Source organism: Sorex araneus, chromosome 9 (assembly GCF_027595985.1).
Source record: "Sorex araneus isolate mSorAra2 chromosome 9, mSorAra2.pri, whole genome shotgun sequence".
Classification (NCBI taxonomy): domain Eukaryota; kingdom Metazoa; phylum Chordata; class Mammalia; order Eulipotyphla; family Soricidae; genus Sorex; species Sorex araneus.
In genome coordinates, this window is record NC_073310.1 from 13,304,786 (window position 1) to 13,332,637 (window position 27,852).

A 27,852-nucleotide genomic window follows, 5' to 3' on the forward strand; every position below is an offset into this window, starting at 1 on the left:
CGCCCTCACAAGCACCGAGAGCAACACCGCTCCGCCTCTGGGTGCTGCCCTTCCCGCACAGTGCTGGAGATGGTCCGGGGGCCGAGTGCAGGTGTGGCCCCGCGCCCGCCCCAGGGGCGACCCCAGGCACCACGCTGGGAGCACCCACGGCACCGCTGCGCGGCCCCCAAGAAACAGGCTGCTTCCGGCGCCCCCCCTCCCGGCACCGGCACCCCACAGGGCACGGAGCCCCCGAGCTGCCCACTGGCCGCCACTGCACGCCACTGGCCGCCACTGCACGCCCTGGGCGGAGGCGCCCCCAGTCTGAGTCTGGTGTGAGCAGACTGCCCGTGCCTTCACCCCGTGCCCGTGCCCGGCCAGGCCTCATGGACACGCTCCCCGCGGGCACACCGCACACGCTGCCCCTCTCCGAGAGCCCGGCTGCCCCCCCACCGGGAGCCCGGCTGTCCCCCCCGAGAGCCCGGCTGTCCCCCCCTCCGACTGCTTCCCAATTCCGCCTGTGTCTGCTGGCGCCTTCCTGACGCCGTGTCTCTGCCTTCCAGCCCGGCGGGCAGTGGGCACGGAGTCAGCGCCCTGCGGGGGCGGGGCATGGCATGCCCCCTCCCGCCCCGAGCAAGGACAGCAGCTCCCGGGGGCCTGGACGCTCTGTGCCCGGGCCGGGTGCCCGGCAGTGTCCGGGTGAAAGTGTGAGTGATGGGGGCACCAGAGCAGAGCTGGGGAGACACGTTTCCCCCCCCCCCATAGCCGGTAACCCCCTGGGGGGAGCGAGGGGCCGTCCCCCTGGGCTTGGTGAGGAGCCAGGAGGCTTCCAGGGGTGGCTTGGAGGTTGCACCCCCAGGGAGCCGGAGCCATAGGACAGTGGGCGGCCGGACCCCGCCCCCCGCAGCACATTTGGTCCCCTGGGCCCTGCTGGGAGTGAGCCCCGAGCACAGAGCCGGGAGTGAGCACTGAGCACAGAGCCAGGAGTGAGCCCCGAGCACAGAGCCGGGAGTGAGCCCCGAGCACAGCCGGGAGTGAGCACCCCCACCACCGGGGCTCTCATTCGTGTGGGGCGGGGGAGATAGAGCTCCGTCATGCCCAGGGTGAGGGTGGGGCTCTGTGCCCCACTCCTGCCAGGGGCTCTTTGGGGTTGCTGCCGGCCGGGGGTGGGGGGCCTTTTGGCTTTCTCAGGGCGAGTCGCTGGTGGGGACGAGGCAGTCTGGGGCTGGGGTGCTGCCCGCTGTGGGATTCCAGGGGGTCCGGGGCTGCCATCTCCGCGCTGCCCGGGGCCTGCCTGATGAAGGCGGGGGGCGGGGCTGGGTATCCCGCAGGGGTGAGCCGGGGGGAGGGGGGCATGCCCATGGCCTGGGGGCAGGTGATGGAGGTGCTGGCCACGGCGCCCCCTGATGGACATCACATGCGGGGTGCGGGGTCCCGGCAGCCCCCACCCCTGCCCGCTCCTGGCTCCCCTCACTCCTGCAGGGATGTGACGGGCGGCCACCACCCCAAGGCGTGTCTCCAGGGATGCAGCTGCGGGGCGCACGGGGGGGGGGCAGTTGGCTCCTGCACTGGCATCAGGACCCTTGGGTGTCCTGGGGTGCTCGGCCACACCCCCGCTTCCTTCCCTCGGCAGGGCCAGCTCTGGGGGTCTGCGGGGCTCTGTCCCCACCAGGGTCGAGGGGAGCCGCTTCCCAGCCTGTTGCAGCCCTGGGCGGGCCGGGGGGGGGGGTTCGCTGGCTCGAGGCCACATTCCTCCGTCCCCACGCGCCCCTCCCCCACCCCCGGGCTGCTCCCAGGTTGCGTGTCCGCGTGTCCGAGCTGCCCACTCTCTTCCGCTCTCTCAGGGACGTCGTCGGGGTCAGGGCCCAGGGGCGTGACCTGGGAGTCTCCTCCGGGGCCTCAGTGACTCTCCAGAGGCTTTCCCGAAGGCCAGCCCGTGGGTTCCCGAGGACACACCCCTGAGGAGCCCCCCTGAGCCTCCCCCAGGGAGCAGAGGCCACAGGCACTGGCGCGGGCGAGAGGGTGGGCAGGGGCGCAGCGGGGAGGGCAGGCTGGACTTCTTCCAAGAGTGACGGGGGGACCAGAGAAGACCCCCAGGATATGTGTGTGGGGTGTTGTGTGTGTGTGTGTGTGTGTGTATGTTGTGGTGGTGTGTGGTATATATATATGTATGTGGTATGTGGTGTATGTGTGTGGTATGTGGAAGTGTGGGTGGTGTATGTGTGGTATGCGTGGTATATGTGTGTGGTGTATGTTGTTTGGTGTATTGTGGTGTGTGTGTATGGTATGTGGAGGTGTGGGTGGTGTATGTGTGGTATGTATGGTATATGTGTGTGGTATATGTTGTTTGGTGTGTGTGTGGTATGTGTGTGTGTGGGGGGGGTGTGTGGTGTGGGGTGTGAGTGGTCTATGTGAGAGCGGGTGAGTGGAACGGGTGTGTGTGTGTGTGTGTGTGTGTGTGGTGTGGTGGGCTGTCTGTCAAACCCCTGCAGGTGTGGAGGGCCCCTCAGTGTGGGGGGTCACTCTCCTGTCCCATCTGGGGGCAGCTGCCCTGGGGGCCGTGACTGGCGCACCCCGGCCCGGGATGCCCGAGCCCTGCCGAGTTGGGCCCCGTCCACGTCGCACCGCCGCCTGCTGCTGTTTCTCTTGTTCCGAGCTCCTGCCCTGTGCCCGGCTCTGTTTCCGCCCCCTTCCTGCTCTCCAGTTCTCTCACCAACTGTGCTGGGTTCTCTCAGTCCCTGCCTGCCTCCGGGGCCATCTGTCTCCTGCGCGCTCTGACGCGCTGCGGGGTCACCCTCTTCCTGCCGGTGTCTCTCCGTCTTGGCTCTTTTCTCCCAGTAAGTTTCACGCTCAGGCACCAACTCCCTTACAGCCCGGCCTTCCGGCTGTAGGTCAGTCAGTCTGTCAGCGGATGGACCTTCAGACTGTAGGTCAGTCAGTCAGTCAGCAGATGGACCTTCAGACTGTAGGTCAGTCAGCCTGTCAGAGGATGGACCTTTAGACTGTAGGTCAGTCAGCCTGTCAGCAGATGGACCTTCAGACTGTAGGTCAGTCAGTCAGTCAGCAGATGGACCTTCAGACTGTAGGTCAGTCAGCCTGTCAGAGGATGGACCTTCAGACTGTAGGGTCAGTCAGCCTGTCAGCAGATGGACCTTCAGACTGTAGGTCAGTCAGTCTGTCAGCAGATGGACCTTCAGACTGTAGGTCAGTCAGTCAACAGATGGGACCTTCAGACTGAAGGTCATTCTGTCAGCAGATGGACCTTCAGCCTGTAGGTCAGTCAGTCTGTCAGCAGATGGACCTTCAGCCTGTAGGTCAGTCAGTCAGTCAGCAGATGGACCTTCAGACTGTAGGTCAGTCAGTCAGTCAGCAGATGGACCTTCAGCCTGTAGGTCAGTCAGTCTGTCAGCAGATGGACCTTCAGACTGTAGGTCAGTCAGTCTGTCAGCAGATGGACCTTCAGACTGTAGGTCAGTCAGCCTGTCAGCAGATGGACCTTCAGCCTGTAGGTCAGTCAGTCAACAGATGGGACCTTCAGACTGAAGGTCAGTCTGTCAGCAGATGGACCTTCAGCCTGTAGGTCAGTCAGTCTGTCAGCAGATGGACCTTCAGCCTGTAGGTCAGTCAGTCAGTCAGCAGATGGACCTTCAGACTGTAGGTCAGTCAGTCTGTCAGTGGATGGACCTTCAGACTGTAGGTCAGTCAGTCAGTCAGCGGGTGGACCTTCAGCCTGTAGGTCAGTCAGTCAGTCAGCAGACAGGGCCCAGCCTGTAGGTCAGTTGGCAAACAGGTCCTGGCCTTTGCCGTACTGTCAGCTGCAGGGTGCAGCCTCCTGGCTGTTGCTGGTCAGCGAGCAGGGCTGTGCGGTCGTGCCATCAGCCCGTCAGTCACAAGCTGGGCCCTTCTGAGGTTTGGCCGGCGGGCCGTGAGCAGGGCTGGCCGACACCAGGCCCCTGGCCACGCCCTCAGCTGTACCCTCAGCTCTGGTGTCTTGGGTTTGGGGGGGGGGACGGCCTTCGGGATTGACCCCCGACCCCCACTTTGCAGAGGGGGTCACAGACCCAGAGGGGAGGGGCTGTGCCCCGGGGTCCCGGGCTTGCCAGGAGGTGTCGGCCCCGGGGTGACCCACTGTGACTCGCGCTCCTGCTCTCTGGAAGGTGCTGCCTCACCCCGGGGACCCCCCGCGCGCCTCCTCAGTGACCCCCCCACCCCCGTCGGATGGGACAGAGCCCCCGTCTCATGGGCGGGAGGTCTGGGCTTCAGCCTCGAACTTGGCTTCCATCACTTGCGCGTCTGGGCTGAGTCCCTCGCCCGCCCCGGGCCTCAGTTTCCCCCCGTGTACTGGGCGGCTCCGAAGCTGCGTCAGAATGAGCAAAGCCAGGAGAGGCTGTGCAGGCTGAAAGGACCCTGAGTCTTCTGTAGGAAGAGGGGACCCCCCCCCCGAAACACACCCCCCCAGCCCAGCTCAGGTCTGCTCACAACCCCTCTGTGGAACCCACAGGGTCTGGCCCCGTGAACACCCCGGGGGGACGCAGGGGTGGGAGCACTGTGCTGGCACGGGAGGAGCCCCGGCCCCGGCGACACTCAGGACCCCCCCAGGGCTGCCCCCCCCCAGGCTGGGCGCTCACTCCCCAGGGAGCACGTCCTGTCCCCGCAGCAGCCTGAGGTGGCCAGGATGAGGTGGGCCGGGACGGCCCCCGGCTGGCCCCTGGCGGAGGCTGAGCCGCCGCCGCTGAATGATTCATGCGCGTGAACTTGACTCCAGTGACAGGCGGGGAGGAGCCGCCCCCTCGGGGAGGCTGGAGGCAGCCGCGGGCGCGGGCGAGCCGCAGCCATGGAGTACTACTACTGCCCCCGGCCTGCTCAAGCTCCTGCGCTGCCTCTGGGTGAGTCCCGGCCCGGGGAGGGGGCTCGAGGGCAGCGGGCCGGGTGCAGCTCTCTGGGGTGTGGACACGGTGAGGGGTGGGGGAGCCTCTTGGACCCTCCAGAGCCCCCCCCCCCCGCTCCCCTGCAGGGCGCCGAGAAACAGGACAAGGAATGCCAGGTGCTGCTTTGATTTGGGGGGCGAGTCTTCACTCTGAACCCACTCCCCTCTTCCCTGTGTGTGTGTGAGAGAGAGGGGGGGGGGGAAGGGGAGAGAGAGGGAAGGGGAGAGAGAGGGAGAGAGAGAGGGAGGGAGAGAGAGGGAAGGGGAGAGAGAGGGGAGACAGAGTAGAGAGAGAGACAGAGAGAGGGGGAGAGAGAAAGAAAGAGAGGGAGGGGTAGAGAGAGAGGGAGTGAGAGAAGGACAGAGAGAGGGACAGAGAGGAGGAGAGAGAGAAAGAGGGAGGGAGGAAGGGAGAGAGAGGGAAAGATAGAGGGAGAGAGGGAGAGAGAGGGGGAAAAGAGAGAGGGGAGAGGGAGGGGGAGAGAGAGACAGAGAGAGACAGAGAGGGGGGAGAGAGAGAAAGAGAGGGAGAGAGATGGGAGAGAGATGAGGGAGAGAGGGGGAGAGAGGGGAAGAGAGAGAGGGAAGGAGAGAGAGAGAGAGAGAGGGAGAGAGGGAGAGAGAGAGAGGGAGAGAGAGATGGGGAGAGAGAGAGGAAGAGAAAGAAGGAGAGAGAGAGGGAGGGAGAGAAAGAGTGAGAGAGGGAGGGAGGGAGAGAGAGAGAGAGAGAGAGAGAGCGTACGCGCGCATCCTGTCTCTCTGAGCCGCAAAGGAGCGCCCTTGCAAGTCTCCCGGCCTGGACGGGCAGGGGCGGCAGGCTGGGCTCCCGCGCTGCTTCTCTCCCTTGGGTCACAGAAACATCAAAAAGCCCCAACTTTTCTCCCGAGCAGGGCCGCTGCGGGGAGCTCATGCAAAGTGCTCTGTGGGGAGGGGGGGGGGGTGGGCAGCGTGCCTTTCCTGTCTTCCTGGGACTCAGGCTGGAGGCTGTGTGTGTGCCGGGAACTCGCTTCACCTCTCCGGGCTGCTTCCTCCCCCGGGCAGCTGGGGGGGTGGGGGTCGTGACGTTCCAGCCAGGGTCCCCGCGGAGGGGCTTAGCGGGGCATTCGTCAGGGTGGGGGGGGGATTCCGGATGTGCCGCTGTTTTCTCTCTCTCTCTCTCCTCTCTCTCGTCTCTCCTCTCTCTCCTCTCTCGTCTCTCTCTCCTCTCTCTCCTCTCTCTCTCTCTCTCTCTCCTCTTTCTCTCTCCTCTCTCTCCCTCTCTCTCCCTCTCTCTCTCCCTCTCTCTCCTCTCTCCTCCTCTCCTCTCTCTCTCTCCCTCTCTCTCTCCCTCTCTCTCCTCTCTCTCCTCTCTTTCTCTCTCTCTCTCCCTCTCTCTCTCCTCTCTGTCCTCTCTTTCTCTCTCTCCTCTCTCCTCTCTCTCCTCTTTCTCTCTCTCCTCTCTCTCCTCTCTCTCTCTCCCCTCTCTCTCTCCCTCTCTCCTCTCTGTCCTCTCTCTCTCCTCTCTCTCTTCTCTCTCTCTCCTCTCCTCTCTCTTCTCTCTCCCTCTCTCTCTCCCTCTCTCCTCTCCTCTCTCTTCTCTCTCCCTCTCTCTCTCCCTCTCTCTCCCTCTCTCTCTCTCTCCTCTCTCCTCGCTTTCTCTCTCTCTCCTCTCTCTCCTCTCTCCTCTCTTCCTCTTTCTCTCTCCTCTCTCTCCCCTCTCTCTCCCTCTCTCTCTCCCTCTCTCTCTCTCTCTCCTCTCTCCTCTCTCTCTCTCCCTCTCTCTCTCCCTCTCTCTCCTCTCTCTCCTCTCTTTCTCTCTCTCTCTCCCTCTCTCTCTCCTCTCTGTCCTCTCTCTCCTCTCTCCTCGCTTTCTCTCTCTCTCCTCTTTCTCCTCTCTCTCCCTCTCTCTCCTCTATCTCCTCTTTCTCTCTCTCCTCTCTCCTCTCTCTCTCTCTCCCTCTCTCTCTTCTCTCTCTCTCCTCTCCTCTCTCTTCTCTCTCCCTCTCTCTCTCCCTCTCTCCTCTCCTCTCTCTCTCTCTCTCCCTCTCTCTCTCCCTCTCTCTCTCTCTCCTCTCTCTCCTCTCTCCTCGCTTTCTCTCTCTCTCCTCTTTCTCCTCTCTCTCTCCCTCTCTCTCCTCTATCTCCTCTTTCTCTCTCTCCTCTCTCCTCTCTCTCTCCCTCCCTCTCTCTCTCTCTCTCTCTCTCTCTCTCTCTCTCTCCTCTCTCTCTCCCTCTCTCTCTCCCCCCAAAAAAGGGCTTGGGGAGGATTATTTCCCCCCTGCTGAACGTCTGCAAATACTTCAAATGCCTCCTAACCCCGGGAATTTTCCAGAGCTCCCAAAATACCGCTTGAGGGAAACAGTGCCCTCCAGCCTCCCTCCCCCGGGCGCCCCCGGTGCCCCTGGAGATCGGGGAAGCCGGCTGCTGCTCCCCCCGGCTCTGCTCACCGCCGACACACGGAAACACACGCGTTAGGACTGGGCTGGGATTGGCTGCAGTGTTGCACGTTTAACACTCAGCTGTGGATACTGTAAATCACGGTGCCTTAATTTATGTTTTAAAACGTGTGTTCCTTAGGAGTGAAAAAGAAATGCGTGAGAAGCGTGAGGCTGGACGGGGCAGGGTGTACGCCAGTGTAGACTCCGACTACCCCCGCCGCTCCCAGCGTCCGGCAGAGGCCTGGGCAGATGCCCGGCTGTAGCCTGGCAGCCACAAACCACATGTGCCTTCTGGTTTCTGCCGGAGTCCCCGGGACCTCACTGTCCCCGGATGCATGTCAGAGTCTGGGCTTGGTGTTCGGGATATTGGATATTGTGATACTTTTTTTTTTTTTTTTTTTTTTTTTGCTTTTTGGGTCACATCTGGCGATGCAGAGGTTACTCCTAGCTCTGTGCTCAGGAATTACTCCTGGCCGTGCTCAGGGGACCCTATGGGATGCTGGGATTTGAACCCGGATCGGCCGCGTGCAAGGCAAACACCCTACCCGGTGCTGTGCTATCTCTCCAGCCCAATGGTGATACTTTTTTTTAAAAAAAGAAAAAAATGGGAAATCCTCGTCTAGGTCATCTGGGCACAGTGGTGTTTAAAGCTCGGAGCGGAGTGGTTTGTTCTGTTTTGTGTCACACCGGGCTGTGCCCGGTGCTGACTCCTGTCTCGTGCACTCAGGGATTGCTCCGGCAGTGCCCGGGGGACACTCAGGGCAGCCGCCCACCTGCGAGGCAAACCCCCTCCCTGCCGTCCTGTGACGCCTGCCCCGAAGTTTGGAGTAGTGATGTACCGCCACTGAACCGCAGAGACCGTGGTCCCCGGGGAGAGGAGGTCTTGCCTCCCGCTGTCCCCTGACCCCACACCTGAGGTTATGCTATTGGGGGAGTGGCTTTGCCCCCCCCACCCCGCAACCAGCCCATGGGTCAGAGGGTTGGGACGCCCAGTTCCTTCCACACCTGGAGAGAGAATCACCCTGTGATGCACTTGTGACGGGGCCCCCTGCACCAAAAAATGGGGGGTCAGGGGAGCTTCTGGGCTGGCGGGTGCAGGGGGTGCTGGCAGAACAGGGTGTCGGGGAGGGGAGGGGAAGTCACACGCTCACCTCCACCCGGGTTGCAGCTCTCGCACAGCCCTACCAGCCAGCGGGTCCCCTGGCGCCTGGCTGCTCCGGCTGTGGGTCGAGACCCCGGGCGGGGAGGGCACAGACCTGGGGAGCGAAGGCTCCTGAGAAGGTCGAGGTTCCTGACCAGGCTGGAGCAAACGCCCAGCACACAGCCACCTCCGTCCCCCCCCCAGCCCTTAGCCCCGAGCCCCAGCAGGGGGGGATTCCCGAGTGCAGAGCCAGGAGTCAGCCCCGAGCATCGCCAGGTGTGACCCAAAAACCAAAAATGAGTGAATGTGCACTGGCCAGAAACCCTTTCAGGGGCTGGGAACCGGCTCCGGGAGAGAACATGGTTACAGGGGTGAGGCCCCGGGTTGGCTCCCTGTACCCCGACACCCTGCACGCACGCACACACACACACAGACACACACACACACACACACACAGAGTCACTCACTTAGAAATCACATGTTTAATGACTCCAAGGGGTGTGTTTCTGGCAGTGGCGTTCCTTTGGGGAGAAGGGCCCGTGGGTGGAGCGTGTCCCAGCAGCCCCCGTGTAGCCGGTGAAACGTTTCTCTGCGTCTGCAGCCCTGATGCCTCCGGGCAAATGAGCCAGACCCGAGGCAGGCGCTGTGGGGACTCTGATTTCTGGCAGATCCGGAGGTGGCCCGGACTGACTGGGGTCTGGACTGGCCTGGGTCTGAGAGTGTGTGTGTGTGTGTGTGTGTGTGTGTGTGTGTGTGTGTGTGTGTGTGTGTGTGTGTGTGTGTGTTGGGCAGGGCAGGGCGACTGATTCTGTTGGATGATGCTTTTTTTTTTTTCTTGGCTTTTTGGCTTTTTTGGGTCCCACCCGACGATGCTCAGGGGTTCCTCCTGGCTCTGCACTCAGGAATCACCCCTGGTGGTGCTCAGGGGACCCTATGGGATGCTGGGAATTGAACCCGGGTCAGTCGCGTGCAAGGCAAACGCCCTCCCCGCTGTGCTATCGCTCCGGCCCTCAAGAGAATGGCCTGCTCTGCTCGGTCACCCCCACGGGCCACCAGGCCCAAGAGTTACAAGGGTCACGTGGGCTCGCCACTGACCTTGCAGCCTCCCCACCATGCCCCTCCCAGTCGCCCACGGCCCACCGGGGCGCGAGTCCCTCCAGCCTGGAAGGTCACCCGGGACGCTCTGGCCTGGGGAACTCGCAGGGCAGCAGGGACGGGGTGAGTCATGGGCTCAGGACCAGATGCCGAGAGTTGGCGGGGGGGGGCGGGGGGCTCATCACTCCATCTAGATTCTTTCTTCGTTTGTCTTGTCGGGGGCCTTGCCTGGCGGTGCTCAGGGCTGACTCTGGCTCTGCCTGTGCTCAGGGATCACCCCTGGCGGGCTCGGGGGGACCCTGGGGGGTGCCAGGGCTGGGACCCAGGTCGGCCTCGAGGAAGGGAAGCGCCTGCCTGCTGTGCTCTCAGCCCTGCCCCCTCCACACCTCAGTTTTCTCCCCTACAAAGTCAGGCCATGCCCCTTCCTCTGCGTGTTCAGACTGGTCCGGGGGACCCCCTGGCTTCTTTCTAGAAGCTTCCCCAGCCACCAGGGGCTCTTCCTCTTTCCCAGGAAGCCCCCATCGGGGAAAAGTTCTTGCCCCCCCTGCCCCAGCAGGAAGTGGTCCCCACTGCACCCCAGCTTCAGTGCAGTGGCCCCTGCCCAGGGCCCCTCTGCAGCACACACCGGTGGAGGAGGGGGTAGGGGCTGTGAGGCTGGGGGGGGGGCCCTGACCGCCTCCCAGCCCACCCAGGCAGGGCCCCCTGGATAGCAGCAGCTGAGAGCCCCCCTCCCCCCTCCCCCCCTTCTCCCTGCTCCCAGGGGGCGTCTCTGCCGGGCCCTCCCGCCTGCCACCTGCCCCTGGCTCCAGACACCAGCCTGCCGCCTGCTCGCTGCCCAGCCCCCCACGTGGGCGCAGGGGCTGCCCAGGGGTGCCCGGCACGGCGGGGGTGGGGGAGACCTCCCCACGCGGCTCCCCGGCCTGACTCCCTCCCTGTGGGCGGTGGCGGGAGCTCGGGACCCGCCATCTGGAGGCAGGAGGGCGCGGCCTGCACTGGTCACCTGTGCCCCCTCCCCACGCGGCCCTGCAGTTCCCTGGGGGTCCGGGGTGTGGACGGGTGGGGGGCTCGCCGCTGGACAGTCCGTGTTGTCGGGGCATGGGGGAGGGGGAGGAAGTTTCGGTTTCGAATCATCAGTGGCGGTCGCTGGGGGTTGGGGCCGCCCGGGCTGGTCTGGGCGTCACTTAATCTCCGTCGTGGGGGAGATAAGGCCGCCGGCTGGCCCCGGGCCTCGCTGGGCGCTGGCCCCGGCGGGTGCTGGCGCGGGTGCGGGTGGTGGGGGAGCGGGGGTGAGGATAGGATGCGGGCAGGGGTGACGGCAGCTTCCTCCTGAGCATTGCCCCACTCCTGACCCGGCCTCCTGGCACCCCTGCGGGTGGCGCTCTTTGCCGTCCCTCCGTGCGGCTGGGGACATGGGGCCAGAGCGATTGGGCTCGCCCAGGGGCCTCTCGCCGGCTGGGCCAGAGCCCTGACTGGGGCCCGGGCTTCCCTCTCTGTCCTCTCCGCCGCTGCTCCGGGCCGCTCCCTCTGCTTTGTCAGACGGGGAAACTGAGGCCTGCAGGGGGCCTCTGGGGACATTCCTTGTGCCCATCAGGCTTTGCAGGATGGACCGTACCAAAGAGCATCGCCCTGGGGTGGAGGAGGAGGAGAGAGAGAGGGAGAGAAGAGAGGAGAGAGAGAGAGGGGGGGAGAGAGAGAGGAGGTGAGGGGGGGAGATACTCAGTTCCTGACCTCGTGTCCCGGGAAATCAAGTCCCGTCACCTCTCTGAGCCTCAGCCTCTGCTGTGCCGGGCGGGCGGGCGGTGCCAGGGCCAGCTAAGACGGGGGTGTCGGGCCCCTTGGCACGGGCTGGCACCCGGCAGGCAGGGCTGCCACTGTTCCCCGTGGGGAGGGGGCGTCTGAGCCCTCCCGGAGAGTCCCCGATGGGTGGGAGCCCCCCACCCCCCCAGGCCCCCAGGCCCCCAGGAGCCTCTCCAGCCTTCCTGGGGCCCAGGGAGCTATCGGGCTGTCACCTTCCTCCCCGCCGTGTCACCCCCCGCCCAGGGGGCTGCCGCTCCCAGCAGCTCCTCCGGGAGAGGCCCAGGCCCCAGACCCCCCCTGGCGCCCCCTCCCAGCCCCCGTGGCTCCGTGGCCCCGGCCCTGCGGAACGCCGGGAAAACCACGCTGCTTTCCGCTGTGGTCGGAACGTTCCGTCTCCCCAGTTCTACTCGTGACCAGATTCTTGTTTTCCAAAAAAAAAAAAAAAAAACTCAGCTTGGATGGAAAAATCTCTCAGCATTCGCGGCTCTTTATTCCCCCAGAAGAGGGTGAACACGCTTTTTTTTTCTTCTTTTTTTTATTAGTGAACCACTGTGAGGTACAGTTACACACTTACAAGCTTTCGTGCTTGCATTTCAGTCATACAATGATCAAGTGCCCATCCCTCCGCCAGTGCCCATTCTCCACCCCCAATGGCCCCAGCATCCCTCCCCCAGCCCCTGCCCCATCCCCCTCACCCCACCTCGCCTCTGTGGCAGGGCATTCCCTTTTGCTCTCTCTCTCCTTTTGGGTGCTGTGGTTTGCAGTAGAGGTATTAAGTGGCCATTATGTTCGGTCTATGGTCTACTTTCAGCCACATCTCCCATCCTGAACAGGCCCTCCTAACACCCTTTACTTGGTGTTCCCTTCTCTATCTGAGCTGCTTTTTCCCCCAGCATGTGAGGCCGGCTTCCAAGCTGTGGAGTAATTCTCCTGGTACTTATCTCTACTATAAGGAGGGTGGAGTGATAGCACGGCGGGGAGGGCGTTTGCCCTGCACGCGGCCGACCTGGGTTCGATTCCTCCGCCCCTCTTGGAGAGCCCGGAAAGCTACCGAGAGTATCCTGCCCGCACGGCGGAGCCTGGCAAGCTCTCCGTGGCGTATTGGATATGCCAAAAACAGTGACAACAAGTCTCACAGTGGGGATGTTACTGGTGCCCGCTCGAGCAAATCGATGAGCAACGGGACGACAGTGACCATGACAGTGATAAGGAGGGTGAACACTCTGTTTCCCCTCCCCCACACGTGTCCCACTGAGAACTGGCATCACCAGGGCCTGCCTGAGAGGTGTCACGTGATCGGGACCACCAGCAAGTGTCCGAATGGGTTCGATCCCCCCTGGCACCCTACGGGGCCCCCCCTCCAAGCCTGCCAGGAGTGATCTCTGATCGCAGGCCCCTAGGTCAGCCCTGAGCATCTCTTGAGTGTGGCCCCCAAACAAACGAACGAACCCAGGAGGGCGTCCCTGGTGGCCCAGCTTGGTGCCACCGTCGCCCTAGGGCGGGCAGGGAGCAGGAGGGGAGACCCATCACCCCCCCAGGGCACCAACCCCGGGGGCTCACCGCTAAGGTCCCGCAGGGCTGGCCAGCGTCCAAGCGGGCGGGGGCCTGGTGTGGACGGGCCGGGGGGCTCCAGCCTCACGGGGGTCCAGTCCCAGCCCCACCCCGCCCACTTCTCTCCCAGCAAGTCCCTCGTTCCACCTTCCCCTGGGCTGAGGGTCTGAGACCTCGGAGAGGCCTGGCTGAGCCGTGGCAGAGGGGCCCTGGGTCAGCAACACCTGCCCAGGCCACCCCTAGGGGCGTCTGTGCAGTTCACTTAGACACAGGTCAGCCCCGTGCGGGGAGAGCCAGGGGCTGGAGTCTCCTGCTCGGCACCAGCATTCTAGTGAGGGGTCCTGGCCACAGCCCACGACAGCTGAGACCATGGGAGAGGAGGAGGAAAGGAGCAGGGAGGGGGGAGGGCTCACCCGGAAGGGGTGACTCAGGCACAGACCTTGGGAGGAGACAGGAGTAGGCCAGAAGCTGGAGGGAGAAGGGACGGCAGGTGCAAAGGCCCTGTGGTCCGAGTATGCAGCAGCCCGAACCACGGTGCAGAGAGAGGGGCTGGTGGCGAGGCCACGGGGTGATGGACCCTGAAACAGCCATGCAAGGGGAAGGCCGCAGGGTCCCAGGGTGTCGCTCACATGCCCGCCACAGCGTGCTCCTCTTCCCGGTGCTCCCTGAGGACTGTAGCTGCTTCCCTCGAGGGCTGTTGCTGCTTCTGCCCCTGGCCCTGGGTTCCTCACTCTGGTGGTGTCCAGCCTCCACATGGCAACGGCCCCTCCCACAGCCCGGCTGCAAGCCACACCCCCCGCTGTTAGCTTAGAGAGCCCGACATACCTCACTGTTGGCCTCGGACCCCCATAGGACTCCCTGCTAGCCCACAGACCCCCACACCCTGCAGACCCCCCCCCCCGGGATCCCCCTGTTAGCCCAGGGACCCCTCCCCCATTAGCCCACAGCACCCGTGAGGCCACGTGAGCAGGGTCCAAGGCACTGGGGCCTCCCGCGGCTCCCTGGCTCCGTGGCACGGCCGCCCTCCCTGCCCTGGGAGCTGCTGTCAGACCCGGGTGACGCCCAGCCCAGCCTCGGCTTGGAGACCGGCCACCCGCCCTGTCCCAGAGGAGCTGCTCGTGGGTTTCAGACATTCCAGCGGCGGCGCCTAGGGCGGTTGGGGATGTGCCAGCCCCGACCACGGGGACGCAGCCCCGAGGGCTGGCCTGCTGGGGCCCGGAGTCCCGGGCATCACTGCTGTGTGGCCTGAGGCCATTGCTCACCCTCTCTGGGCCTCAGCTTCCGGGCTGGGCCTGATCCACCCCGAGGCTTTCTCCTCCTCCTCCTCGTGCTCTCCCAGTTCTGGGGTGCTCCGAGCAGGACAGGGGGCGGGAGACCACCTCATGGACCAGGGCACGTGCTCCACCTGCCCCCCCCCACCCACACCCGAGCAGGACCCTCTCGCTGGGGTGACCCCTGAGCACCACTACGGAACCCGCCGAGGCGGGTCCCAACAGACCCGCCTTGCAGGCGGCTGGCCCTCCCATCTGGAGAGGAGGCGCGCCCACCCCCGGTGCCCCCCGTTCCCAGACAGGGGCGCCAGGCCGGCGTCTCCCTGTGGGACCCGCGGGGAGGGCGCGGCCCCCACTGGTCCTACGTGTGTGCGGCTCGGATTTCCAGGCAGGACAATTCCGGGTCCGGACACCAGAGGGCGCCCGAGTCCCAGCAAACCGTCGTCGCGGTGGGCCTAAGGCCGCGGGCTGTCCAGGTCCGGGTGGGAGGGGACTGACCGCCCCAGGGGCGGGGCCCGGGAGGGGGCTGCACCGTCAGGGTCTCCGGCTCCGCCTCTCTGTCACTCTGGCCCTCTGCAGCCGAGTCCTAAGGCCTGGAAGCCTGAAGAGCCTTTTTGTGTTGGGGGGAGGCCACACCCGGAGGGGTTCAGCACGTCCTCCGGGCGGGGCTTGGGGGGCCCCGAGGGGGCGCCGAGGATCCAACCCGGGCGGCTCTGCCCACTGCCCTCTCTGCCCCGAAGCCCGAGGGGCCCTGACGTGGCCTCGGAGGGGAGGGAGTCAGAGCCCAGGTTCTTCTCGCCGTCCCCGGCCAGTTGACGCCCCTGGCCGCCCGGAAATGCCCTTTCTCCTGGCTCTGGAGTGCAGGGCCCGGGTCGGGTCATTCCGGTTTGGCTCCGTCCTGTGGCCGCCCTCCCTGGCCAGGGGACGGTGGCCTCTCACTGTGTCCTCAGGCGGCCCCGGCGCTGTGCACGGCCCCTGCGGGCCCTCTGGGTACCGAGAGTCCTTCTTCCTGACAGGACACGGTCAGAGGGGGTGAGGGGCCACCCCAGGCGGGGGGGGGGGGTCTCACTCGCTTCTCTCCATTACCTCGGTCAAGCCCAGGCCTCAAATACTGCCTTCGTGGGGACAGTGGGGAGGGCACTTACCTGGCACACGGCCGACCCCGGCTTGATCCCCGTCATCCCGTAGGGTCCCTGGAGCCCCCCAGGAGTGATCCCCGAGCTTCGTCCCTCCAAATAAACCGATCATGGATGTCTTCTTCTTTGGTTTTTTGTTGCTTTTTGGGTCACACCCGGCGATGCACAGGGGTTACTCCTGGCTCTGCACTCAGGAATTACCCCTGGCAGTGCTCAGGGGACCCTATGGGATGCTGGGAATTGAACCCAGGTTAGCTGTGTGCAAGGCAAACGCCCTCCCCGCTGTGCTGTCGCTCCGGCCCCAAGGCTGTCTTCTTACACTGAGTTCTGCAATGAAATGTCCAGCCGGGGAAATATGGGGCTCTGGGAGGTGGTTCGCAGCCGCCAGGCATGGAGGGAGCACTTTTAGTAACTTTTCTTTTTGAGTCACACCTGGCGATGCTCAGAGGTTTCTCCTGGCTCATGCACTCAGGAATCACTCCTGGTGGTCCTCGGGGGACCCTATGGGATGCTGGGAATCGAACCCAGGTCTGCCGCATGCAAGGCAAACGCCCTCCCCGCTGTGCTATCGCTCTACCCCCCCCAGCACTTTTTATGGTTTCCGTTGTTGGGTTTTGGGGGGGCTACTGTCGGCTCGTGGCTCCCAGAGGACAGTCTGGTGCTGGGGGGTCGACCCTGGGCCTCCTGCCAGCAGAGCTGGGGCCCCGCCATAGTCCCACCGGCCCGCACGGAAAACTTCATCCTGTCCTCGCAGTGGGCCTGGAGAGAGGGGGCCCGGGCGCCCCCATTTCACACCTGGAGAAGCCAGGGGTCCCGGAGGCCACCCCGAATCCGGGAGGCCACGAAGCCTGGCCACAGCCCTGGCCTCCGGGCCCGGGGTGCGAGGATGCTGGGGGCGGCCGTGAGTCCGGGCTCCCTTCCCTTCGTCTTTCCCTGGGCCCGGGACTCCTCCTCCCCCCCCCTCTGCCCGGCCCCTCCTCGTTCTTCCGTCTGTTCTGGTTTGGTTCGGGGCCACACCTGGGGGTGCTGACTCCTGGCTCTGCTGCCGGGACCACCACGCCTGGCCGTGCTTGGGGTGGGGTGTGGGGGGCCCAGCCCAGCCCGCAAGGCAGGTGCCCACCGGCCCCAGGCCCGTCTCTGCCCCTTGCTTTGCACACGGATGGGAGCGGCCTTGGCGGGGGAGGGGAGCACTGCAAGACCCCACGGCTGCGCCCCCGCCCCTGGCTGGGCTCTTCTGGCCCTCGTGTTGGCCGCCTGGGTCTGAGCCGGGGAGGTGGGGGGGGAGGGCCCCTGGTGCCGGTGCTGTGGGGAGCCGCCCGGCCTGTGAAAGCGGCCTTTGTCCTGGCTTTCTCCGTCCCCAGGCCTGACCCCAGTCCCACCTCGGGAACAATGTGCGGCCTGCCACGTGAGCCAGGTCAGCGGGTGGCCGGGTTACAGGCCGCGAGCCCCGAGCTGGCCCCGGGGAGTGTGTGTGTGTGTGTGTGTGTGTGTGTGTGTGTCCCGGGCTTGGCGCCCAGTGAGGCCCCCGTTACAGGCTTCGAGCCCCCCGAGCTGGCCCCGGAGTGTGTGTGTGTGTGTGTGTGTGTGTGTGTCCTGGGTGTGTGTGTGTGTGTGTGTGTGTGTGTGTGTGTGTGTCCCAGGCTTGGCGCCCAGCGAGGCCCCGTCGAGCTGACCCTGGAGTGTGTGTGTGGGGGTGGGGTAGGGCTTTGCGCCCAGCAAGGCCCCCATTACAGGCCACGAGCCCCAAGCTGGCCCTGGAGTGTGTGTGTGTGTGTGTGTGTGTGTGTGTGTGTGTGTCCCAGGCTTGGCGCCCAGCGAGGCCCCATCGAGCTGACCCTGGAGTGTGTGTGTGGGGGTGGGGTAGGGCTTTGCGCCCAGCAAGGCCCCCATTACAGGCCACGAGCCCCAAGCTGGCCCTGGAGTGTGTGTGTATGTGTGTGTGTGTGTGTGTGTGTGTGTGTGTGTGTGTGTGTGTGTCCCGGGCTTGGCGCCCAGCGAGGCCCCGTCGAGCTGACCCCGGAGTGTGTGTGTGTGTGTGTGTGTGTGTGTGTGTGTCCTGGGTGTGTGTGTGTGTCCTGGGTGTGTGTGTGTGTCCTGGGTGTGTGTGTGTGTGTGTCCCGGGTGTGTGTGTGTGTGTGTGTGTGTGTCCCGGGTGTGTGTGTGTCCTGGGTGTGTGTGTGTGTGTGTGTGTCCCGGGTCTCTGTGTGTGTGTGTGTGTGTGTCCCGGGTCTCTGTGTGTGTGTGTGTGTGTGTGTGTGTGTGTGTGTGTCCCGGGCTTGGCGCCCAGCGAGGCCCCGTCGAGCTGACCCCGGAGTGTGTGTGTGTGTGTGTGTGTGTGTGTGTGTGTCCTGGTTGTGTGTGTGTGTCCTGGGTGTGTGTGTGTGTGTGTGTGGTGTGTGTGTGTGTGTCCCAGGTGTGTGTGTGTGTGTGTCCCGGGTGTGTGTGTGTCCTGGGTGTGTGTGTGTGTGTGTGTGTGTGTGTCCCGGGTCTCTGTGTGTGTGTGTGTGTGTGTCCCGGGCTTGGCGCCCAGTGAGGCCCCGTCGGAAGCAGGGGCCCGGGAGGGGGGAGGAATGAGCTTTGTTTTGTTTTTCCTTTTTTCCCCCCCTTCTTCCTCCTCTAAACTTAGACTATTCCTGGAGTTCTTGAAAGTTCTCACTTAGACGTCTGATTCATCCCCTCCTCGCTCGCCGCGTCTCCCCTGGGTGTTTATTCCCAGCAGTTTCTCTCTTCCTGTGTGCCGGCCCGCCCGCCACCGCCCTGTCACCTCCGGGGAAGTGCCGAGAGCTGGCGGCCTTGGCTGCCGTGCCTGGAGCTTTTCAGGGAAGTTGGGGGGGGGAGCTCCCGGTCCCCATGGGGACCGAGGGACGCCCTGGTCACCCACACCGAGGGCAGAGGTGGCTGCGTGTACTGCACCTCTCTCCCCGGGGGTCTGGGTGGAGGACTCGGGCCGTAGACCCCCAGGGCAGACACACACTGACTCTTCAGGACCCCGCTGTGGGGCTGGAGACATCACACAGCGGGGAGGGCGTTTGCCTTGCACATGGCAGACCCAGGTTCGATCCCCGGCATCCCATGGGTCCCCGAGCACCACCAGGAGTGATTCCTGAGGGCAGAGCCAGGAGTCACCCCTAAATATCACCGGGTGTGACCCAGAAAGCAAAGCAAAAACATTCTCTCTTATGCACGTCTTGGGCCAAGGGAATAAAGAAATGAACTGGTGGGGCCAGAGCCCTAGCACAGCGGGGAGGGCGTTTGCCTTGCACGCGGCCGACCCAGGTTCAGTCCCCGGCATCCCATAGGGTTCCCCTCCCCCCGCCCCGTCCCCCCCCCCCCACCTCGAGCCAGCCTGGAGTGATTCATGAGAGCAGAGCCAGGAGTAAGCCCTGAGCATCACTGGATGTGGCACAAAAACAAAAGCAAGAAAGGGATGGATGGAGGAATGGAGGGAGGGAGGGAGGGAGGGAGGGAGGGAAGGAGGGAAGAAGGGATGGAGGGAGGAGGGAGGAAGGGAGAGAGGGAGAGAGAGGAAGGGATGGAGGGAGGGAGAAAGGAAGGGAGGGAGAGGGAGGGAAGGATAGGGAGAGGAAGAGAGGGAGAGGAGAAAGGAGAGGGGGAGGAGAGAGATGGGGGGAGAAATGAACTCAGGGTGATGTCGGGGTGGGGGTGTCTAGGGCATCCGCCGCCGTGCCCAGGCATGGGCACTCGCCACCCCATCTCACGGCCCCGTCTCAGTGCTGGGCACCTGTATCTGTGGCACGATGACTGGGCACCATCACCCATGCGGTAGACGGGTGTGGGGCCAGAGGCGGAGGCCCCCCCATATAGCCCCCTGAGCACAGAGCTGGGAGTCAGCCTGAGCCCAGCCGGAGGGGCCCCTTCACGCCCCCAGAGTGAGTTGTTCCTTGCCAGCTTTACCCCGTGTCAGGGCTGAGACGGCACCAGGTTGGGCGGCACGTGGCCTCCTAATCACTGTCCCCCTGGCGTCCAGGGGGAAGGAGAACAGGAAGTGCCACTTTCCCTGGGGACCCTGTTCCGGACTGACCCCCCACCCCCACCCCCACCCCCCGGTTCAAGGCCACATTACGCGGCAAACGGTCACGTGAGCAAATGAGAAGGAACTTCTTATTAGTGACACTTTTTCTTTTGGTGTTCCCACCTGGCAGTGCTCAGGGCTGACTCCTAGCTCTGTGCTCAAGAGATCAACCCTGGTGGGGCTCAGAGACCCGAGCCTGGTGCTGGGGGGAGAGAACCAGGCTGGCCGCCTGTGAGGCAAATGGCTTCACCCCCCCCCCCCCGTCCTCTCTCCAGCCCCCCAAGAGGAAGCTGCTTCTCAAGGGCGGGCGGGCCCGGTGTCACCACCCGGTTTCTCAAGCTGGCGCGGGCACACAGTAGGTGCGCAGGAAGGGGCTGGGGAGATAGCACAGCGGGTAGGGCGTTTGCCTTGCAAGCAGCCGACCCGGGTTCAAATCCCAGCATCCCATATGGTCCTCTGAGCACTGCCAGGAGTAATTCCTGAGTGCAGAGCCAGGAGTAACCCCTGTGCATCGCCAGATGTGACCCAAAAACAAAACAAAACAAAACAAAACAAAACAAAACAAAACAAAACAGTAGGTGCGCAGGAAGCCGGGCCGAGTCGGTGGGCGGCTGGGGAAGCCCTGGGTAGGGCAGAGTTTTGTCCTGGTGTTTTGTTTCTCCTTCCTGCGGCCCTAGTGTGGAGCGGGCACAGAGCAGGGGCCGAGGGAGAGGGTGGGTGGGCGGGAGGGCGTCTCCCGGGAAGGGACACCAGGGCGGCCGTGCCGCCCGCTCGCCCGTCCAGCCCGCTGCAGACTTTTCCTGTTGCTCTGGTCTGAGCAGGTGGACAGGAAATCCCGAGGGCCGCCCGGGAGCCTCTGCTGCTCCTGTTTCCCTCCTGCCAGCCGGCCCGGGAGGGATGGAGCTGAGAGGGATGGGGGCGCCGCAGGGAGCCCCCCCCCTGTGCCCCTCAGAGACCCGCTGCCCCGCCCTGCTCCGGGGCACTGCTCTGGAGGCAGCAGCAGCTTGCAAGGGAGGCTGAGATAATGTTCCACTCAGCTGGCCAGAGAGACAGACAGAGACAGAGACACAGAGAGAGAGAGACAGGCAGGGAGACAGAGATAGAGACAGAGAGACAGGGGAGGGAGGGAGAGGGAGGGAGAGACACGCAGACAGAGACAGACAGAGAGAAAGGAATTAGAGACAGAGAAAGACAGAGAGAGGGAGAGACAGACAGAGACAGATGAGAGATGGAGAGACAGAGACAGAGACACAGAGAGAGACAGGCAGGGAGACAGAGATAGAGACAGAGACGGGGAGGGAGGGAGAGGGAGGGAGAGACACGCAGACAGAGACAGACAGACAGAGAGAAAGAAATTAGAGACAGAAAGACAGAGAGAGGGAGAGACAGACAGAGACAGATGAGAGACAGAGGGAAAGACAGACAGACAGAGAGAGGGAGGGAGGAAGGGAGAGGGAGAGAGGGAGAGACAGAGACAGAGAAAGAGAAAGAGAGACAGAGGGAGGGAGGAAGGGAGAGGGAGAGACAGAGACAGAGACACGAGGGCAGAGACGAGAGACAGAGAGACGGAGATAGAGCTGGAGCGCCAGCCTTGAGGGTTTGAGCCGGCCCCTGCTGCTCTGGCCACACCCCGTGTGCTTGGGGTCACTCCAGGGTTAGGGGTCAGCGGAGCCTGTTCCCGGCCCCTGCCCAGGGTCCGTCCCGGACGCCACCAGGAGTGAACCCCAGGCAGAGCCCGAGGCAGGACCCTGAGCACCGCTGGGCGTGACCGACACCTGCTCCTTGGGTAAAAGTAAGAATAAAGCCCAGGCCGGACCTTTTCTGTGCCCCCGCCGCACGCGGGCACTCTCTGACCACAGCAGGGGACACCTGGACACCTCTGCCCGCACACAGGGAGTCCGTCACCTCTCACTGCCGCCTCCCTCCCTCCCTCCCCCTCCTTCCCTCTCCCTCCCTTCCTCTCTCTCCTCTCTCCCTCCCTCCCCCTCCTTCCCTCTCCCTCCCTTTCTCTCCCTCTCTCCCTTCCTCTCTCCCTCCCTCCCTCCCTCCCCCTGTCTTCCTCCCTCCCTCTCCCACTCTCTCCTCTCCTCTCTCCTCTCCTCTCTCCTCTCCCTCTTTCTCCCTACATCTCCTCTCCTCTTCCTCCCTCCCTCTCTCCTTTCTCCTCTCCCTCTCCCTCTCTTCACCTCCCTATCCCTCCCTCCCTCTCTCCATCCATCCCTTTCTCTCCCTCCCTTCCTTTCTTCTCCCTCCCTTCTTCTCTCCCTCTCTCTTTGCCTCCCTCCCTCTCACTCTCCCTCCTTGTACTCTGACACCTTGAACCAGCACCTCCTGAAGATGAACCTGAGCCCGTTTTCCAGTGTGGGGCCCATAGTGACCCTCCCTGTGCAGGGGGTCGGGTGCGCCCGTGCCCTGGGTCTGCAGGACGCCTCACACATGGGGGCGGCCCGGCCCGGCTCGCACGGCAGAGGAGGGGGCAGGCCTGGAGTAGGGCCCCGTAGGGGGTGACGCCGGATGTGGAGGGCCGAGTGGCCCGCGAGGCCCGGACCCTCACTCGGGCTCTGGCCTGTCAGGACTCTCCCCCCGTGGTGGGGGCCCGCCCGGAGGCCCGGCGGCTCCTCTCGAGGGTGCCGTGGCCCTTCCGCCTTCGGCAACGCCACTGTTTGTGCTTGTTTGGGGCCACACCTGGCAGTGCTCGGCCCCTCCCAGCCCTGTGCTCTCGGGTCCCTCGCCCTGGTGCCGGGAGCGGGGTGGTGCCCAGGCGAACCCGGGCCTCCCGCCCTGAGGCACACATGCTCCTGATTTTCTCTTAACCCTTTTTTTTTCCCTTTGTGGGTCACACCGGCGATGCTCAGGGGTTATTCCCGGCTCATGGACTCAGGAATCACTCCTGGCGGTGCTCAGGGGACCCTATGGGATGCTGGGAATCGAACCCGGGTCGGCCACGTACATGGCAAACGCCCTCCCCGCTGTGCTATGGCTCTAGCCCCCCTCTTAACCCTTCGGGCCCTGAGTCCTACCCTCTCTTATCGTGCAGAGAGAAGCCCCCAGGGCCCCGCTCTTGGCATCCCCTATTACTGCTTTTGTGTTTGTTTGTTTGTTTGTTTGTTTGTTTGGGGCCAGACGTGGCGATGCTCGGGGCTTACTCCTTCCTCTGTGCTCTCACATCCCTCCTGGCAGGATCGGGCGACCCTAGGGGCTGCTGGGGCGTGAACCTGACGGAACCGCATGCAGGACAGACACCTCTCCTCTATACTATGTCCCCAGCCCCTCATGCGTATTTTTGACCTGGCCTTTGACCTGGCCTTTGACCTGGCCCCACTCTGGAACGTTTCCTGGACTCTGAGCCCCGCTGGGCGTGAGCCTGTTAGCTGAGGGTTTGACCTGACCTCACCTCACCTCACCTCTCTTCTCTCAGTCTTTCCCCCACTCTTTGTTTGTTTGGGGGCCACGCCCGGCAGTGCCCAGGGTTGACTCCTGACTCTGCATTCAGGGGTCCCTCCTGGCGGGGCTCGGGGGACCCTACGGGATGCCGGGGATCCAGCCCAGGTCGGCCGCGCCAGGCGAACACCCTCCCCGCTGTGCTATCGCTCCCGCCCCTTTTTCCCACTTTCTGTCTGTTTCTGGGCTATGCCCAGGTGGTGCTCGGGGGCCCTGGGGGGCCAAGGACAGTATCCGGATCCCGTGTCCCAGCTCTGTTCCAGGGTGCACGTCTCACTCGCCCCCCGACACCCCCTCTCCCCCGGAGCCCACCCAGCCTCCCTTACATCCATCCTTAACCCACCCTTTCAGCAGAGCGCCGGGGACTCGGTTCCGCCTTCCCCTGTAAGGCCCAAAGGGTTCCCGGGGACGCCCCCTGCCGCACGCCGGGCCCCCTGCCGGGCCCTTCGCCAGTTAGAGTTGCGACCACCAAGCTGTTGCCAGCTCAGAGAGGCGCGCAGGGACTTCCCCAGAGCCACCCAGCACCCAGGAAGGTCGCTTCTGTGGGCTCCTCCCTCCCCACCCTTTCTCCAAAGCCCCATACTGCTCCCCGGGACTCCTGTGGAAGTGCTCTTTCTCCTCAGAGCACGGGCTCCAGGATGGCGGGGTTCCCCGGGCGTCTCCCTCTCTCTTGTCTGTGGCGGGGGGTGTCTGGAGGATGACGGAGTCGCCCAGTAAGGATGAGGCCGGGGGCTGGGCCGCCCGTGGCCAACAAGCCTAATTGTGGATCTTGGTGACAGCGATGACTGGGAGAATTGGACTCACCTGGGGAGCCCTGCCCTTTCTGGGGGACAGGGGGGCCACAGGAGATGGCGTGGGGGCTGGCATCCTTGGGAGCTTAAGAGCTCTTCCTGTGCCCCGCATGCTCCCGCGACCCTTGGGAGACCCCAGGTTTTCCTTCCTGAGCTGGTTCTCCAGGCTGAGCTCTGTGGCCCTGGCAGCCCCCTGATGGCTGCCTTTGCGGGGGGGTTGGGGGGGCCTGCTTGGTGCACGGCCCCCCTGTGGCCGAGAGCAGCTGTGAGATGCCTCCGGGTGAGGCTTGGGACCCGGCAGGAGGAGGCCACGCCGTGTCTGACCCGGCGTCCGAGGGGCTCTCCCGGCTGGACCAGCAGCCCCGCCTGGGAAGTTGGGCTTTGCTTCGACCTTTGACCTTCGGGTTGGGCCTTGAGAGAGGCGGGCTCTAGGCCTGGCCAGCCCCAGGTAGGATCGGGACGGGGGGGGGGGGGGGTGGGGGGGTGGGGGACTGCGGGGGCTCCGGATGGAGCTGCACATGCAACCCCGCCCGGGTCAGAGTCCAGTGGGGAGTGGACCCCCCCGAAGTCTCCCTGGGGAATGCCAGGCTGTAGCTGGGGTTTGCCTCTGACCCGAGCACGAGGAAGGGAAATGGGATCGAACCCGGGTAAGGCCTTCACCCGAGGCTCCTCCCTTTGCACCCCAGAGTCCAGTCTCAGTCTGGTCTGACAGGAGTGCTCCTGAAGGGGGGGGGCAGGGCAGCCTGGTGGGCAGGGCCTAGCCCGGGGCTGGTGCCACGGCTCTGCACAGGTGGGGTTCGAGGCACTCCCTCGTTTGGTGCCTGCGCTTAGTGAAAAGGGGGTTCGGGCCGTCCTGGGCTGCGGGGGGCGGGGCCCTGGCGGGGGCCTTGGCACATGAGAACTCAGGGACTTATTGTTACCTGGACTGCAAAGGCCACAGAAAAACTGCTCCCGGAACAGCCGGCCGGGGTCGGGGTCAGCCAGGAGGGAGGGGCAGGGACAGAGCAGCCTGCAGAGCCAGGGGGCTCGGGGGGCACGCGGAAAGCGGGCCCAGCGTCACCTATCGGCAGGGAAGCGCAGCTCAGCATCGCAAACGTCACTCGTCACTGGGGGATATGGCAGAAATGGGGGGGGGATGGAGAAAACAGGCTCTGGGCACTGCTGGGGGGCATGAACTTGGCACGGCCTCTGTGGAAAATCTGCTATATCTCAGTTCCCCAGGGGTCTGGCAGCAGCGCCTTGAGATGTTTGTGCAAAATATATGTATTTTGTTTTTCCCGATCCCCGAGCAATAATTCCCACCACCCCCGCCTCGAACCCCCTTGCCCGCCCACGTGGCGGAACATTGAGACTCTCTAGGGTCGAGCGTATCTGGGCCCGAGTTTGGGGGCCAGCACGGTGGCATCATGCGGGGCCAGAACTCAGGCGGGGAGTTTCTTTCACTGGCCCGTCCGAGTTCTCCTTCCTGGAAGGGCCCCCGCAAGGGGTCTCTGGGCCTTTCCTCAGACTGATGCCGCTTCCTGGGACCCCGGCCTGCTTCCCCTGGCATTGGAGGTGGGGGGCTTCCTGGTCTAACCCCTCGCCTCAGGCGGGGGCTTCCTCTCCTTGCCGAGGCCGCGTCCATCCCCAGCGTTTCCTGGAGAGAACCGGAGCCAGGCGGCGTCTGCGGCAGCCGCCCCGGGGGAGGGGGCCGGGCCCGCGCTGCCCCAGTTTTCTAGGGAGCTGGGCTTCTTTATTTCAGGGAGCCCTGCTTTTTATAGTCGCTCTCGCGCGCAGACCGCGGTGTACCTTAGAGGGAGCCGGAGGGACCGCACCAGCCAGCAGCCGGCCCTCCCTCCGCTTCCTTTGCTCGGTCGCCCCACCCCCTCGTGGAAGGAGGCCCGATTGGCCGATTGGCCTGGTGCTCGTCCGTCCTCCTCCTCCTCGAGGTGGGCGGAAGGGGTGCTCACAGGTGCCCCCCTCCCCCCCTGGGTACCAGCATGCCGCCCCCACCTGCCCCGCTGCTGTTCCTCCATCTGTAACACAGGTCCCGTGCTCAGCTCAGCGCCCCAGACGCTATTTCAGTGCAGGGGAGGAGAGCAGAGGCTGGCCCTGGTGCCTGGCACGCGCTGGTTCCCGGGACGGTGATGCAGAGGGGTGGGGGTGGGGGTGGGGGCAGGGTGGCGGCTCCTTCTCCAAAAACGCAGGAAGGCTCAGTAAAATAGCTAAACCGAGCTGGGGCAGAGCTTCGAATCCGGAACCCCACCGGGAGGTCGCAGATGCAGGGCCGGGAGTGAGAGGAGATGGTTGGTTTGAGGCCTACATGGCAGTGTAAAAGATAACGCAACCTTGTGTGTGTGTGTGTGTGTGGCGGGAGGGGCTGGCGGCCTGCCCATCTATGCTCAGTCCTGGCTCTGTGCTTAGGATTCACTCTCGGTGGTGTTCGGGGATTGACCCAGGGTTGACTGCGTGCAAGTACTCCCTGCATTATCTCTCCAGCCCTAGCTTGCTTTCTTTAGGTATTTTCTTTTTTTAATATACATGATAACACCGTGATTTGCCAAGCTGCTCATAATGCAGTTGTTTCAGGCATTTGACGTTCCAGCATCCATCCCGCCCAGCGCCCTCCTCCCCACCCCTGTGCCCCCGCCTCCCACCCACCCCTCCAGCTCACCCCCTTTGCAGGCGCAAACAAATGTACTTGATTTTGCTTGTCACCACACAAAGGCAAGTGGAATGATCAGAGACTAGAGTCAGAGGAGTCAGTTCGGGGTGAGTGTGTTACCAGAGGCATGCAGGGTTTCGGCCCGAGTCTGCACGGCTGCCCCTGGGCACAGCCCCTGTGGAAGATGCTTCAGGGAGCCCTCCCCCCAGATACTAAAAAAAAAAAAATGTCAGTAAAGGGGCTGGAGCAATAGCACAGCAGGTAGGGCGTTTGCCTTGCACACGGCCAACCCGGGTTCGATTCCCAGCATCCCATAGGGTCCCCTGAGCACCGCCAGGGGTAATTCCTGAGTGCAGAGCCAGGAGTAACCCCTGTGCATCACCAGGTGTGACCCCCCCAAAAAAAAGCAAAAAATAAGTAAATAAATAAATAAAACTGACGGAAACAAAATGTCAGTAAAGCACCTCCGAGTGGGACTTGCCCAGGTGGGTGCTGTGGCCCCGGAAATCGGGGCTGAGCCCGGCAGTGCTGAGGGGTCCCGTGGGTGCGGGGACCTGGCCCCCACACACAGGCTTCGTGGGGGCCCCAGCCCTTTCCCGTCCCTTCAGAGAGTCGGTTAAAAAAAAATCAGGATCAAGGCCACAGCGAACAGACTGCCAGCAGCATAAAGACAGGACGGTCGTCCTTTTGCCCCGACGTGGGCAGTCCCCAACCCTCTGGCCGGACGGCTCACGTTTCCCACGCACGTGTCGAGTGGCCGGCGACAGGCCCCCCCCCTCCTGGCTTCCGGCTTCTCTGGCTCATTCTCAGCTGCCACAGACACAGCTGAGCACTCAGCCCAGAGCGCTTGCCTTGCGCGCGTGTGTGTGTGTGTGTGTGTGTGTGTGTGTGTGTGTGTGTGTGTGTGTGTGTGTGTGTGTGTGTGTGTGTGTGTGAGGCGCCGAGGCTGACCGCCTCCCGGCCTCACAGAGACAGACAGGAAAGGCAGGAGGACACACGCTCTGTCCCCTGGCGGCCGTGGATGCGGAACTGCAGGCAGAAAAGGCAGCCGCCCCCTCCCGCCCCCGGCCCCTGGTGACAAACATAAGAGTCACACAGGGAGCACAGAGCACCCAGCAGCCGTGTTCCGTAGCCGCTAACACGGGGCTTTATTTCTTTTATCAAAGCCCCCGTCACTCACCCACCCCTTCCTCGGTGCCCCCGCGGCTCCCGGTCAGGTGTCAGCCCACGTGGGTTCTAGCCTGCGTGGAGGCACTAGCTAACAGGCAGGCCCTGAGTCGGAAGACTTTCCATCCCCGGCATCAAACTCCTTCTAGGACATCTCCTTCCGCCTGCTTCTCTTTTCCTCGCAGCCTTGCCTGCACTGCGGGTTTTTTTTTGTTTGTTTGTTTTTCTTTGTTTTCGAGCCATGCTTTTAGGGAGCCACTTACTCTCCACAAAGTGCTCCAGAGTCCACTCCACTGGGAGTTTGGGGGGAACCACGTGGTAGTAGGGGTCAAACGCAGGGCTCCTGATTAAATCTGCAGAGCCGGTGCCCTGGCCAGCCGTAGGGGATTATCGCTCTGGAGGTGTTTTTCTCCCCGCGTTCTTTGCTTAAACTCTTTTTTTCAGTTCAGTTTAGTTTAGTTT

The 27,852-nt window shown here is 63.8% G+C and overlaps 1 protein-coding gene across 3 annotated transcripts in view; it reads left to right on the top strand.

Moving 5' to 3' along the window:
* Positions 1-27,852, top strand: part of KIAA1671 (KIAA1671 ortholog) — a 160,170-nt gene that overhangs the window by 74,503 nt on the left and 57,815 nt on the right. The window contains exon 1 of one of the 3 annotated variants that reach the window (XM_055146824.1): positions 4,701-4,865. The exons of the other annotated variants lie outside the window; for them this stretch is intronic. Coding sequence (XP_055002799.1) covers positions 4,716-4,865 — 150 coding nt within the window. The 5' untranslated portion in view covers positions 4,701-4,715. Of the gene's footprint in view, positions 1-4,700; positions 4,866-27,852 lie in introns of those variants that run through there. 3 annotated transcript variants of the gene reach the window in all.